A 12,999-nucleotide genomic window follows, 5' to 3' on the forward strand; every position below is an offset into this window, starting at 1 on the left:
TTTCAGCTTTAAAATTAACGCTAGACACAACTAGATGGTTATCTTTACTTTTAAAATCAATAACAGCACTCCTATACACCCTAGTATCTTATATTGATCCTGCAAGTCTTGGGTTTACAATTAAATAATCAATAGAGTTTGCTGTCTTACCATTATATGAATAACACGTTAACTTATGGGCTATTTTATAATCTGTATTATTTATAGCTAGATTGGTATAGCTACAAAATTGCAGCAATCTGTAGCCGTTATCGTTTTCCTTTCCTATGCCAAATTTACCCAGGCTAGAATACCATTTATCCCTATTTCTACCGACCTGGGCGTAAAAATCTCCTTATAAACACACCATACCCTGAACATTAAGACATAAAATGAGCGATTCGTATTCTATTATTGATACCTCCCAAGTCTAAACAACGCTTAGCAGCTTCCTTTTTCATCAGGAGTCCTACTTCCTGTCTATGTAACCCATCCTTCCTGCCTGAGTAAATAAAGTTTGTGTCACCTAATTTCCTACCCCTGGTATATGAGCTTCAGAAACTCCAAGTAAGTCCAATTATCTGTTCGAATCGTCTAAATTTGTCAGTCAATACGTCTCAAAATGTCCTGTCGATGATTTAAGCATCCTATATGAAAGTGTGAGCAAAATGAATGAGTTTTTAATAGTTTTGCGAGTTCAGGATGCAAGAATAGATTTGAAAATTAATATTAAGAAGACTAAGTTACTAAGGATAAGAATAAGTGAAGATGAAAAGATGATGTTAGGTAACGAAATGACTGATCAGGTAGACAGCTACACTTACATTGGTATTAATTTTAGTAAGGATTGTGGGATCAGTGAAAATGTTAAAGTAGAATAGCCAAAGTTCAGGGTGGTTTTTCATAGTTGAAAAAAGTTCGAAAAAGTAAGAAAATAAGTCTGCAAACCAGGATTAGAATATTGGAAACTACAGTGATGACAGTGGTCAAATATGGTTCTGAAGCAAGGGCACTATGAAAAGCGAATGAAGATTTGGTAGATGTTTTCCAGAGATATTGCCTACAAATCGTTCTGGGTACCCGGCTGACTGATCGTATTTCAAACATTAGGTTGTACGAAAAGTGTGATTTAACCCCGCTTTCTAGGGCTATAATGAGAGAAAGGTTGAGCTGGCTAGGGCACAATCTGGAGATGAAGGAAAACTGATTCCAAATATTTTCTTTCTCAGCAAACCGTCTAGGGCTAAACAGAAAGCAAGTCATCCGCGATTGGGGTGGGAGGATGTCATAAGAAAGATCTAAGTGAAATAGGAATTTCCTGGGAGGTGTAAAGAGGGAGGCTTTGAATAGATTGGGATGGAGTAGGAGAGTTCGTAGCTGTTGGCCTCAGACGGCTTGGTGTTGCGGTGAGTTGTTATTAGTATTAGTAGTAATGGTTAAGATACAAAAATAAATTTTATTATACAATCAAATTGAATTATTTTTCTTTTTTAAACCCTTACTTCCTGTTTTTCAGAAATAATAAAGCTTATTTCAGTGAAGTTTAGACACCACAAAAGGTTATTCAGAAATGATAAAGCCGATTTCATGAAGTCTAGAAGCTATAAAAGGTTATTCATAAATGATAAAGCTTATTTCAGGGAAGTTTAGAAACCATAATAGGCTATTCAGAAATGGTAAAGCTTATTTCAGTGAAGTTTAGAAACCATAAAAGGCTATTCAGAAATGATAAAGCCGATTACATGAAGTTTAGAAACCACAAAAGACTACTCAGAAATGATAAAGCTTATTTCAGTGAACTTTAGACGCTCATACAAATTTCGTTTAGTCTGTATGAACCATTTTCAATGTTTCCAAAAAAAGAGAACAAAAAGGTCTTAAGGCGATTAACTAAAAAGATAGAATAATCTATAAACGCTAATATGTTTAATGTTATATGATAAGATTAAACAGTTATTGTGATAGGAAATATCCTTATTCGGTCTTAATTGAAGCAAACTTGGTTATTTTTAGGAAAAATTAACGGAAGTTGGCCCTAATAAAAAAATAAAACGAAAATAAAAATTTACCGTGGTTTCTTTTGACCCGCCAGCTGGGTTGTCAATTGTCATAGTGGCCTTGTTCAAATATTCTGGTTCAGTTGCTAATAGAATTTTGTCAGTCTGGTCTTGCAACGCATCCATGGTAATAGGAGTTTCTGCCCTGCCTTGATGTTCTACATTAGATGTTTCAGGAACCCTGGCGTCTTGAAGAATTTCAGAGGCAACAACTGTTTCATTCAAGTTTTCCTGTGGGCTTGCTGTTACATAACAATTTACTGAATCGAGTGGTATTTCAGAAGATGAATGAGGAAACATATTGCGCAGGATAGGAGGCTTCTGCAGTTCAATCAATCTATCAGTGCTATCGTAGGAGTCAAATTCAACCCAGTTTCGATTTTCCGCTGAAACATTAGTATCCTCGACTGCATTTTTCTCTGTATTTGCAGCTAGAAGGGGGTTGGCAGCCACAATAGCAACAACATTTTCAAGTTTGTCTTCAATTTTGTCCAATCGAGATAACGACTTCTCAAGGAGTTCTCTTTTAAACTGAAATACAGAAATAGCCATTTAAGAAAGTAATGTAGGCTAACTTAAATTAAGGAAACCCTTGAATAAGAATATATACAATCAATATAAAGTGTGATATCATATCAGTACAGATATTAGACATGTCTACTATTGGCCTACAAAATAGTTGTTAGAAATAGGCATACATTGTTTTTTTTGGAGGGGGAGGGAGAGAATAAAGCTATTTGATAATTTTACCAAGAGTGGAAAATATGCTTTCGGAAGCAGCCCAGGCCCCAAAGCCAACCCTCCCCCCTTCCAACTAGACTGCGTATGAGCCTGAATTGAAACTTGCATGATTTTTATTTTTAGTTTCACAGTATGTTAACACAAGTTGTTTAAAACAGCCTTTTTTCCATATTTAAGTAAAATTTCCATCAGTTCTTAGTGCCCAGAAAGGATAAAGCGATGCATTTGAACTTTTCATTTTTACTAGATTTTTTTGTTCAGCTGGCAAAAGAAAATTCAGCTTCTGTCAAAAGGTAACTAAAAGGTAGAGGGAGTAAATCATAAACTTAAATCTGCTTTTACCCCATACCCCCTTCCCGATGTTTGGTGTAAAAGATACCAGAAACACTTTCTTAAAATTATCCTTCCTTTCCGAAAATCATAGACGACACTCGAACTGTCTTATAAAATAGGTACTAGGACTATGTATAGACTAGGTAGTTGTAAAAACTGGGGCTGGATATGATTGAAAAATCAAATATCTATAGCCTTTTTTAAGGATCAAAAGTGATTGGGAATAGCCATCCCTTCTCCTGTACCCTTCTATGCTACTGAATTTGCCAGCTGATTCTTTTTTTGCTATAAAACGAAGGAAGACGATTTTACTCACTGCTTCCATGTATTCCAGGAACCACTTTGGTGGAGCATTTGGAAGAGCAGAGTTTCCAAACGCTGCCTGCATTGTTCCACATGTAACTTCAGCCTCTGTCTCTTGTGTGTTAACAACACGTAGCAAATTAGCCTGATCTGTACTATCTCGAAGCTTTTCAGTTGGGAATCGACTCTAAAAATAAGCAATAAAAAAGAAAAAATACCGATATGCAAATGTGACGGATTTAAAATAAATTCATCTGAATTTAAAAGATTGATTTTGTGGTTTTCCAAGTAAAATCTATACTCGTATAAATTAATAGTAAAAGCCAGATAAATATGATAGAATGAATAGGCAGGAGTTGATATTTTTGGGAGGGCCTTCAGTTTATTTTGAATACGTGATTTTGCAAACTTTATAACAATCCAAAATTTCTGCATTCGAGGAATTCATCTAACGGAAGTTGAAAGCGGTCAAAATAACCTACAAGGTTATTTTCTAAACTTCAAACGTTTTAGAAAATTGCAAGAATTTTTATATAAAAACGAATTTGTTTTCTTTCCTTTTTTTAACAAAAGTGACTTGGTATTATGATTTTCAGCAAAATGTTCGTATCTAATTCATATTTTCAGCATATGGTTAGGAAAAATGAAAATAATAATGATTAAAGCAATTAAATAATGAAAAATAGTGAAAACAACCTCCTTTTACGTCATTTATGGCCCATAGTTTTTTCTTCTTCAGAATTTGGCTATGTGAAGTTCTTCAAGAATTTTGGTTGGTCTTGCCATTAAAGATTTTTTTTTTGTTACTACTATCATTTAGTGAACCTATGCCTTTAGGGTTCACCCCTCCTAGTGTTTTCCCATTCTATTCTTAATTTTTTAGGCATTTTTACAAAACAAGCGTCACAGTAATCCAAATTTAACATATTATCCACCTAGTTTTTTGAGTAATGGTAAATATGTTGATAAAGCACAGGCAAATATATAGACATCTACCTCTTGGATGACATCTGAAGACTCTGTAGTATCAATTGAATGACTCTCCACATGACATTCATTTGAACCACTGTTCTGGGTCGTCAGCAAGAAACTGGCATCACCAACTGAGTCTGATAAAAATTTTACTGATGGGTGCAGCCATAGATCATGCGACTTATCCCGAAGCTGATTTGGAAGAATGCTTTTAGAGAATGCCTGAGCTGTTGGTGAATGTATTTTCTGGGTAATCTAAAAATAAATGATGACAAATCAGCACTTTCAATGCTGATATCAGCGCAGCAATTTCAATCACTCTTTTAACTTTATTTATGTACGTATTTACATTTATTTACACTTGGTTTTCATGTATTCAAAGTCACAGATAATAGAAGAAAAATATTTTAACAAATGATCATCTATTGATTTTTTTTTGTTCTTATCTCAAAATTCTCAACTAGTTATTACTAACATAGATTAGAACAATCTGAATGACAAAGAGGTAAACGCTCAATATAGTATTTTTCGAAATTTGTATTGCAGGAAAGTAAACAGCATGACTAGCAAAAGAGTTCAAGACCATTCTTTACGTGGAGATAAGAACTGGCCAGACTTGGAAAGCAAATTTAAGCCACTAGTGGAGAGTTTTCTAGTACTAACTCAAAATTATTACACTAAAGATTTGACCGAACCCCAAATGTTACTTTTGTCTGTACTCGAGAACTTTTCATTTTGGTATCAAGAACTTCAAGAATCATAACTGAGCTGATTGCTTAATAACATAACTCAAGTTAAAACATAGCTGATTGTTCAATCATAACTGAGCCCCAATTATTGATGCTAGTTTGCAGATAAAAGAGTATGACAAAAAAAACAGTTATTCTCAAACAGCTTGCTTTTTCAGTCGCTATTTAATATAATTTTCACTTCTTGCGAGCCAGTTCCACTTTTCATTGGTTATTTGTAACTGGAACCTTTTTATCGTTCAGACACAGCCTGTTAAGACTAGCCCTTTTAGATGATTCAGATAATTGGATAATTCACAGAATACCTAATAGGCAAGTTATTGGATTGAAAATATGTCGGTTCTACCGTTATGAAGTTTTTAGTTGTATCTGAAGACTGAAATCATCATTCTTATTTCTGATAACATCCACTATTCGGCTCTTCAATGTTCAGCTCTGATTCAAGTTGGACTATACTACTGCTATTAACAACTTACTGCAGCACCAAGCTGCCTAAGGCCAACACAGCCCTGCACGCTCCTCCTCATTTCCAATCTATTCAAAGCTTCCCTCTTTATACTCTCCCAAGAAGTTCCTATTCCCCATAATTTTTTTCTTATCATATCCTTCACATCATTTGGTAACGACCTGGTTTTCGTTTGGCTCTAGATTGTTACCCATTAAGGACAATCTTGGGTAACCGGTCTTCCTTCATCCGCAGAAAGAATCCTGGCCATCTTCACTACCATCTCATTATAACCCTAGAAAAAAATATTAAACCACATTTTTCATAAAACTGCTGTTTGAGATACGGTCAGTCAGTCGGGTACTCATAACAGTCCATAGGTAATTTCTCTTAAAAGCATATGGCAAATCCTTCACCGTTTTTTGGAGTACCCACGCTTCAGAACTATACTTGACCACTGTCATCGTTATAGCTTCAAATATTCTAATCTTGGTTTGCAGACTTATCTTCTTATTCTTCAAAAGGTTTTCCAGCTGTGAAAAAACATTCTTAGCTATTCTAATTTTGACATTTCCCCTGTACTCACCGTCTTTACTAATAATAATGTCAAGTTTCTTTTTCTGCTTTTGAAAAAAAAAACAAAAAAAAACAGCACCTGGAATCTATAAAAGACCCCATTCAGCTTCTAGGAGGCTTCATCTAAATACACAACAAGTAAAAAATCAATCAGATCATCAGAAAAACAAAAATCTTTACAAAATGATAAACACTGAACAAATAGAAAAGCAAAGACGATGGAATTGGACGGTTTTGGGATTTACGAGTACTCAAGCTGCTTGTTCCCAGCAATGTAAGGCCTATAGAAGGCTGGTCCTTCTCGCTCGCTCTCACTCTCTTCCGCACTAGAGAACTCTATGAGAAAACTGACTCAAACAATATTGTTATCCAGAAGAAAACCAATCATGTTTTGTGCTGTAATCTTTCCTCTGCTGCATTACAATTCCCTTAAGTAGCTTGTCAGTATCTTTATTGGTCTTCTATCTTTCAGATGTACGTTCAATATTTCCTGCCAGATAAGCTGTGCTGTAGCACTCAAATATATGTGTTGTAAAGTATATCGAACTTTTAAAAATATGACATATACAGAATTTGACTAAATGTTTGAATAGTACATATTAAATAATACAAAATATTTAAACATCAAAATATAAATATGTAAAACATTGGTTCTTCATGGTTTTTTGCAACATTACTGCCTATGGTCACTAAAGAGGCAACAAGACAAAATATGTTGACATTTTTAAACCATTTCAATCATTATCAGAAGAATTACCCCAACTATACAAAATTTTGGCTACGCCTATGGTAATGTGAAATTTGGATGGAACTATCATATGGATATAATAGAAATTATGATAATGAGTTTTGGGTTTAAAATATTCTCTTTCTGAGAACAGTATTTGACAACATGACATGATAACAAGGATGTTCGAAAACATGACGACTCAAATGACATAATGACAAAAATGCTTACAAAAATAAAAGTTTGAAAACTTTTAATAATGAACAAAATTATACCTCTGAACCTTTTTCTCCTCTGAGGGTTTCAAAAACATACGGGACGTCATCAACAGGGAGATGTTTCGTATTGCAATCTCCCATGGCTGACTGCAATAATAAAAATTAAATAAAAAAACTTTAATTTTAAATAAAATTCAAATGTACAACAAATCTTGAACAAAAACGAAACTAATTTTTCTTAAAGGATATAAACCGGAACTTGCCAAATAATAAACAAATAAAAGAGAAGGGATTGAGCCGCGGAAAATTACAGAAGACAAGTGTGTCATCATTTTATCACCTTTATTCTGTTGTTTTATTTTTTTATTCAAAACCCAACACGATAGGTTTTTGTACACTTGAGACAAGACTATGGACTACTTTTCCACAGTAGTTTAAAATTACAGTGAAAACCCCTAGTTCTACATACAACCTATTTTGAAAACGCTTTACAGTACTACAGGGAACAAATGTGAGCTAAGCTAGGTTTAAATATGGCTTCTATTTTCACAGATATATTATCCGATTTTCAAGACATTCTTTCATATATATTTTTAATAAAGTTAAATTCAAAAATACTTGATGTAGGAGAGAAGAACAACTGTAAAATTAAAATGGGTAGAAATCGGCGTAGAAGCAGTGAAGAATAGGTTTCTGTTAATTTGGAAAATTATATTACATGATAATTGAGACTTAACAGAATGGTGGCTTTCATGATTTGAGGGAAATTTTGACTAAATTTGATGTTTTAAATTCCTTTTTGAAGCTAAAATCAATGATCAAAATATCTTTTCAAGTCTTAAAAGCAGAACGATAATGAGCCTGAAAATTTACACACCTCTTAGAATCCAGATTTTGGCTATATTAATTTTTGAAAGTTTCATTCCCGCAAAATCGTCCAAATCCAAAGTAGGGTAGTTCAAGAAGAAATCTTCCGGCATCAGAATTAATAGCCTACTTCAAACTTATATTTTTTTTTTACCTGGCAAAAGACCTTTCAAACTTGAAACTTTTAAAATAAAGACAAAAAAAAATGTTGTTTTTTCAAATCTTCCTACTGTTATCACTATGATTTTATTTATTATTATAAGGTATTTTATTGTCTTGAATTTATTTTTTCCTTTAATTCCGCATTATTTGTAGATTTTTAGTCCTTATCTCACTCCTACCTTTTTGTTTGTTCATCATACAGACAAAACTTAGTGCAATACAAACATAAATTTTTCAGCCGAAAAATTGTCTATAAAATTTCACTTAATTTATACACAGTTTTAATTTCTAGCAGTGTGTTTTTATTTGCCATAACAGCAGCAAAGTAAAAGACAGAGCATCGCCATAATTACCAAAACCACTTAAAAGAAATAATGAAATGTAGAGTGATAATTTAACTTACTGTTAATCTGGTCTTAAATGGATATATCTCCATAACAAGAAAATTTTCAGAAGAGTACAAGAAAAAACTCGCAACTTTTTTTTATTTCCCCTCTGATAAACATTAAACAAAAACAGATCGATACATAAAATCAATACATATCAATCCATTATTGTTTTACAGTTATTGGAGAAGAAATAAAAAAAAGTTGGGAGGTTTTTTCGGATCTTCTGAAAATTTACAATTATGCAAACATGTTCTTTTGATACCCGACTGGCAATAAACTGATATTCTTAATAATTTGACTTTAATTAGTGCCATAAGAGGCTCCTTAAAACAGCCAACTCTAAATTAACAACTTCAAAGAGCTAGGCCTATTCAACAGAGAAAAAAAATGGAACAGTCAAGGCATCAATGATGTTTCAGGCTAAATTTGACTTTCGTAAAAAAAAAAGTTATTCAAGCAAGATAATTTCCCCATGTCAGTTTCAACTTCCTCTAAAACAATAAAAAAGTAACTGGCAATGAAATTTCACTTTACAATAAAAACATACTGTAATATTTTGGAGACATGGTTGCTCCTACAAGAGACTTCACTGTAAGAATATGGAGCCAGCATACAACTATGTCTAAGTTGCCCAATTCAAAACCAACATCCCCTGTTAGTTTGAATTTATGTAGTCATAAAGCTCAATGGTTTTCATTGTAGTAGGTTTGAGTTATTTACACAAACCATTGAGTAAATCATTCAATGGTTCCATAATAGGCTTCCATCCATTTAAAAGTTGAAAGTAAACATTTAACCCTTTTCCAATATTTTGACATTACTTGGCATTAATGTGGTTATCTTCCTAGTTTAAATTCCTTGTGGGTTTTAAAATAGGCTACCATCTGTCATAAAGCGATTCTGAGGCATTATTTATTGCATGTCATAATCATGCAATATATGACCCAAAATTACAGTATTCTACTGCAAAATGCACTATAGACATAAACTGAAACAGTCAAAACATAAACTCTAAGGATTGCTAGTATCATTGCCATACTTTATGAAGGATTTTTTCCGTCTATTGAAATTCTTCAATCCATTTAGTGCTCAAATGCAGATTTCATCTTCTATTTGCAATTTACTGCTTACTTCTTAGAAAAGGCAGAATTTCCAATAACAATAAAAAACAGAAATAGCAAAAAAATAGTAAGAAAAGGGTAAAAAAGGCAATACAAAAGAAAGAAAAAATGACAAAAACAACACAAATACTATTTCAGATGCATTCTTCACCAAAGGATCTTATTTTCTACACAGAAGGTTCACCTGATGACTTCACTAGTATGTTGCTGCAGTCAGTCCATACATGTTTGACACCAAACCAATCCCTTGGAGCATTTAGCAATTCACAACATTGCTTTGTAAGGGATTCTGACAAAAAAAAATGCCCAAACCAGACATTTTAAACTTCTGTGAGAAAACGTTTTGAGCAACTTCTTTGCTTGCAAATTGCACTAGTACTGGGGCAATTTTTCACAATCAGTATGAGGCCCATTCATTCTAAACCCAAATACACTTGATTATTCACCAGAAGACATAGCAGCAACACCCATCTGTGTCAATAAGACATTGAGCAAAGTTGTTTTAAGGTCAGCTCCTGGCTTTTGTTTCAGACCATTGAAAACAAGACTTTCCAAGATATTTTCTTGATTCATATTGCCAAGCTTGACGTCATTTTTTTCAAGTTGATTCTCCAGATTAAGAGTTTTCATTCTAATTGCTTTCAGATCTTGTTCAATTTGATCTAAAATGGGATTGAACTCCAGTGACACAGAATTGTACAACTCATTAATTGTAGTCTCAGAAGAGTCTTTAAGACCAGATTGCACTTTCATCCCACATCTTGCAGACATCTGACAAGACATCTCTGAAACAATAGATTCTCTGGTTTTCTCAAACTCCTGTTCTGTAGCAGAAATTGATGCAAATAAAGCAGACTGTGGACTGGGTAATGCAGCAGCTTCATTGGATGCTTTTAGAGCAGGAAATGCGTTTGAAATTGACCTTTAAATCTCAGAAAAATGATAAACTTCATCAAATGTGAGTTTAACATTCTTTGCAGTTTTAGTAGAAGCTTCTTGAACATTGTATTCATACAATACAAGGTTACTCTCAGAAACTATTTGCTCATTAGGATCCCTGTAGCAGAAGATCAAATAGTGTATTTGCTTTCCATAATTTTTTGTAATTATTAGAATTTCTACTATCCACAGATAATAGCCAGCAAATTTTGCCATTGCTAAATTGAATTGCTTGTATAACACCATGACTAATTTGAGCAGGAGAAAAAGAAATAAAAAAAAACAACAAATGAGACTTATATTAAAGTCGGCAGGCCAACAGATGATGTTGGCAATAATGGCTCTTGTAGGGTGGCCCAGTGGACCATGGAGGCCTGCAACATATTTCTTCACTGTTTTCTTGCATCCCAAACAGCTTAGCATCTATTAATTAACAAAACAAACAAATTCAGTCTTTTTGCACAATTTCACAGCAAATCCCTTGCTTACTAGGCAAAAAGCCACACACCAGTAGATTGGTATTTGTGCAAGTAATGTAGTTAATGCAATTCAATCTTTAAAGTTTCATAATTGTTTATCCTTGTAACTTGAAAAAAAAATCCAATTAATTTAGCTTATGTTCATGCTTCAATAACAAGGTAATATCCAGAAAAAGGTTATTCTTTGTTTGTCTGCACTGAGTGAAAGCTAGCTAAACAATGAAGAAAAAGCTGTAAATAGACATCTCTTATCCATTGGCATAATTTCATCAAAATCCTGGGGAAGGGGCAAAGCTGGGGCTAATCTTCCAAAATCCAGTGAAAACCGAAAAATGAGGCATATAGGGTAAAGGTACCAATGATTCAACAGTGCCATTTTGGAGCCACTGTCGAAATTTTCCTTCAAAGTGGAATAACTCTTTGTAGCCATGACTTGGAGTGCAATCTCTTGAAGCCGTTTTGTATTTCAATTACAGGAAACGTTGATACTATATCCAGTACATCCAGATAAGGAAAGAGCATTCAATTCAGTCAGTTTTCTATTTTTGACAAGACAGAAGCTCCCAAAAATTTTTCAGGTATGAAATGTTCAAACTGTTGTTACTTAGTTATTTATTGCAAAAAAAAGTTTGGATTAGCACCAATACATCTAATCTATACTGAATTCTACCCACTTTAATTTTTCTTGATAAAATTGAATGAAAATGGCAACAATATTACATAGACAAAAGTAGGTTCCAAGGGTCAAAAATTCTTGTTTAATGTAGTGGAATACCAGTAAATATAGATAATGGCTTCTATAAATGGATTTATTTCTTTTGCAAATATCTTGTAGTAGGTTTGTCAAAATTTTTGACAAACAGCAACAGGTCCTGTCGAAATATAGGTGACTCTGTCAAAACTTCACTGAACATGTGAAACAGATGAGAAATAATTGTATGTCCAAATTCCAGGGTACACTGAAAAAACTATAACTGTCAAATTTACAGGTGTCCACTACTACCAAAAATTGACAAAAAAATCACATGGAGGTCATTTCTCCCTTTCCTTAGCACTTATCAACAAAACTAAAATAAAATTCTGAAATTTAGAAAGCCTTATTTTCTCAGGTTGGGGGGGGGGGGGGGGGGGGGGGTGGGGGGGATGCTGAGAACCATGTCATATAAACATCAAAAGTTATTCCCTCAAAATCCTAACCTATGTTTTGGATGAAGCTGAGAATCTACATGTAAAAATAAAATCCACAAAATCAAATATAATGACTATAAACTTCTTAAATTTCTTGAAATCAACTCTTGTTTTCCTAGACCCTATCCCTTCTGAAATGCAAGTAAAACATGTTAAAATCCTTGGTGTCACAATTTCTAATAATCCTAACTAGGAAATGTTCTAGGAAATTTACCCCCCCCCCCCCCCCCCCTCAGAAAGTACCCTCCCAGAAAATACCCCCATAGAAAATAAGGCTTTTTGAATTAATTTTTTTTTATTTTCCATAGGGAGAAGGTGTTTTGTACTTGTGTGTTATATGTCTTTAACTCAAGTTTATGCTGAGTAAAACTCAAGTACGAACTGGTTTCTTCATTAGTTTCTTTCAGCTTAGCATCAGACAAAAGACAAGTTGCACTGAAAGCAGCTACTTCTGGAATGGTAAGGAAGAAGTTCCATCATTATCTTTCTAATCTTGACTATTGCCATGCAAAAGCCAAAAGAGGAAACAAAGTTCATAATAAAGCAATAGTCAAAGATGGAAAGACATAATCATCTTCTGGATCCAACTGAGAAATTCTACCACTTGTTGGGCTGGAAGTTGAACTAGAGCTTGACAAATGCTATGTGGTTTTCATTGGTTAGAAAAAAAAATGAGGTGCTATATTTTTGGGTAAGATTCTGAACTTTCCTGATAAAGAATAGTCCAAATTAAAATTTTTCAAGTGGACTAGAA

At 33.7% G+C, this 12,999-nt stretch overlaps 2 protein-coding genes across 2 annotated transcripts in view; both read right to left on the minus strand.

Annotated features, from left to right (window-relative positions):
* The window catches only part of LOC136036575 (uncharacterized), a 10,183-nt gene extending 2,932 nt beyond the window's left edge, over positions 1–7,251 (minus strand). Inside the window, exons 1-4 of the mRNA XM_065718877.1 lie at positions 7,158–7,251; positions 4,410–4,640; positions 3,427–3,600; positions 2,049–2,567 (exon numbers count right to left, since the gene is read on the minus strand). Coding sequence (XP_065574949.1) covers positions 2,049–2,567; positions 3,427–3,600; positions 4,410–4,640; positions 7,158–7,241 — 1,008 coding nt within the window. The 5' untranslated portion in view covers positions 7,242–7,251. The remainder of the gene's footprint in view (positions 1–2,048; positions 2,568–3,426; positions 3,601–4,409; positions 4,641–7,157) is intronic.
* The window catches only part of LOC136036368 (chitooligosaccharidolytic beta-N-acetylglucosaminidase-like), a 579,146-nt gene that overhangs the window by 392,794 nt on the left and 173,353 nt on the right, over positions 1–12,999 (minus strand). The gene's annotated exons all lie outside the window — the stretch shown is intronic.

This window comes from Artemia franciscana, chromosome 15 (assembly GCF_032884065.1).
Source record: "Artemia franciscana chromosome 15, ASM3288406v1, whole genome shotgun sequence".
Lineage (NCBI taxonomy): Eukaryota > Metazoa > Arthropoda > Branchiopoda > Anostraca > Artemiidae > Artemia > Artemia franciscana.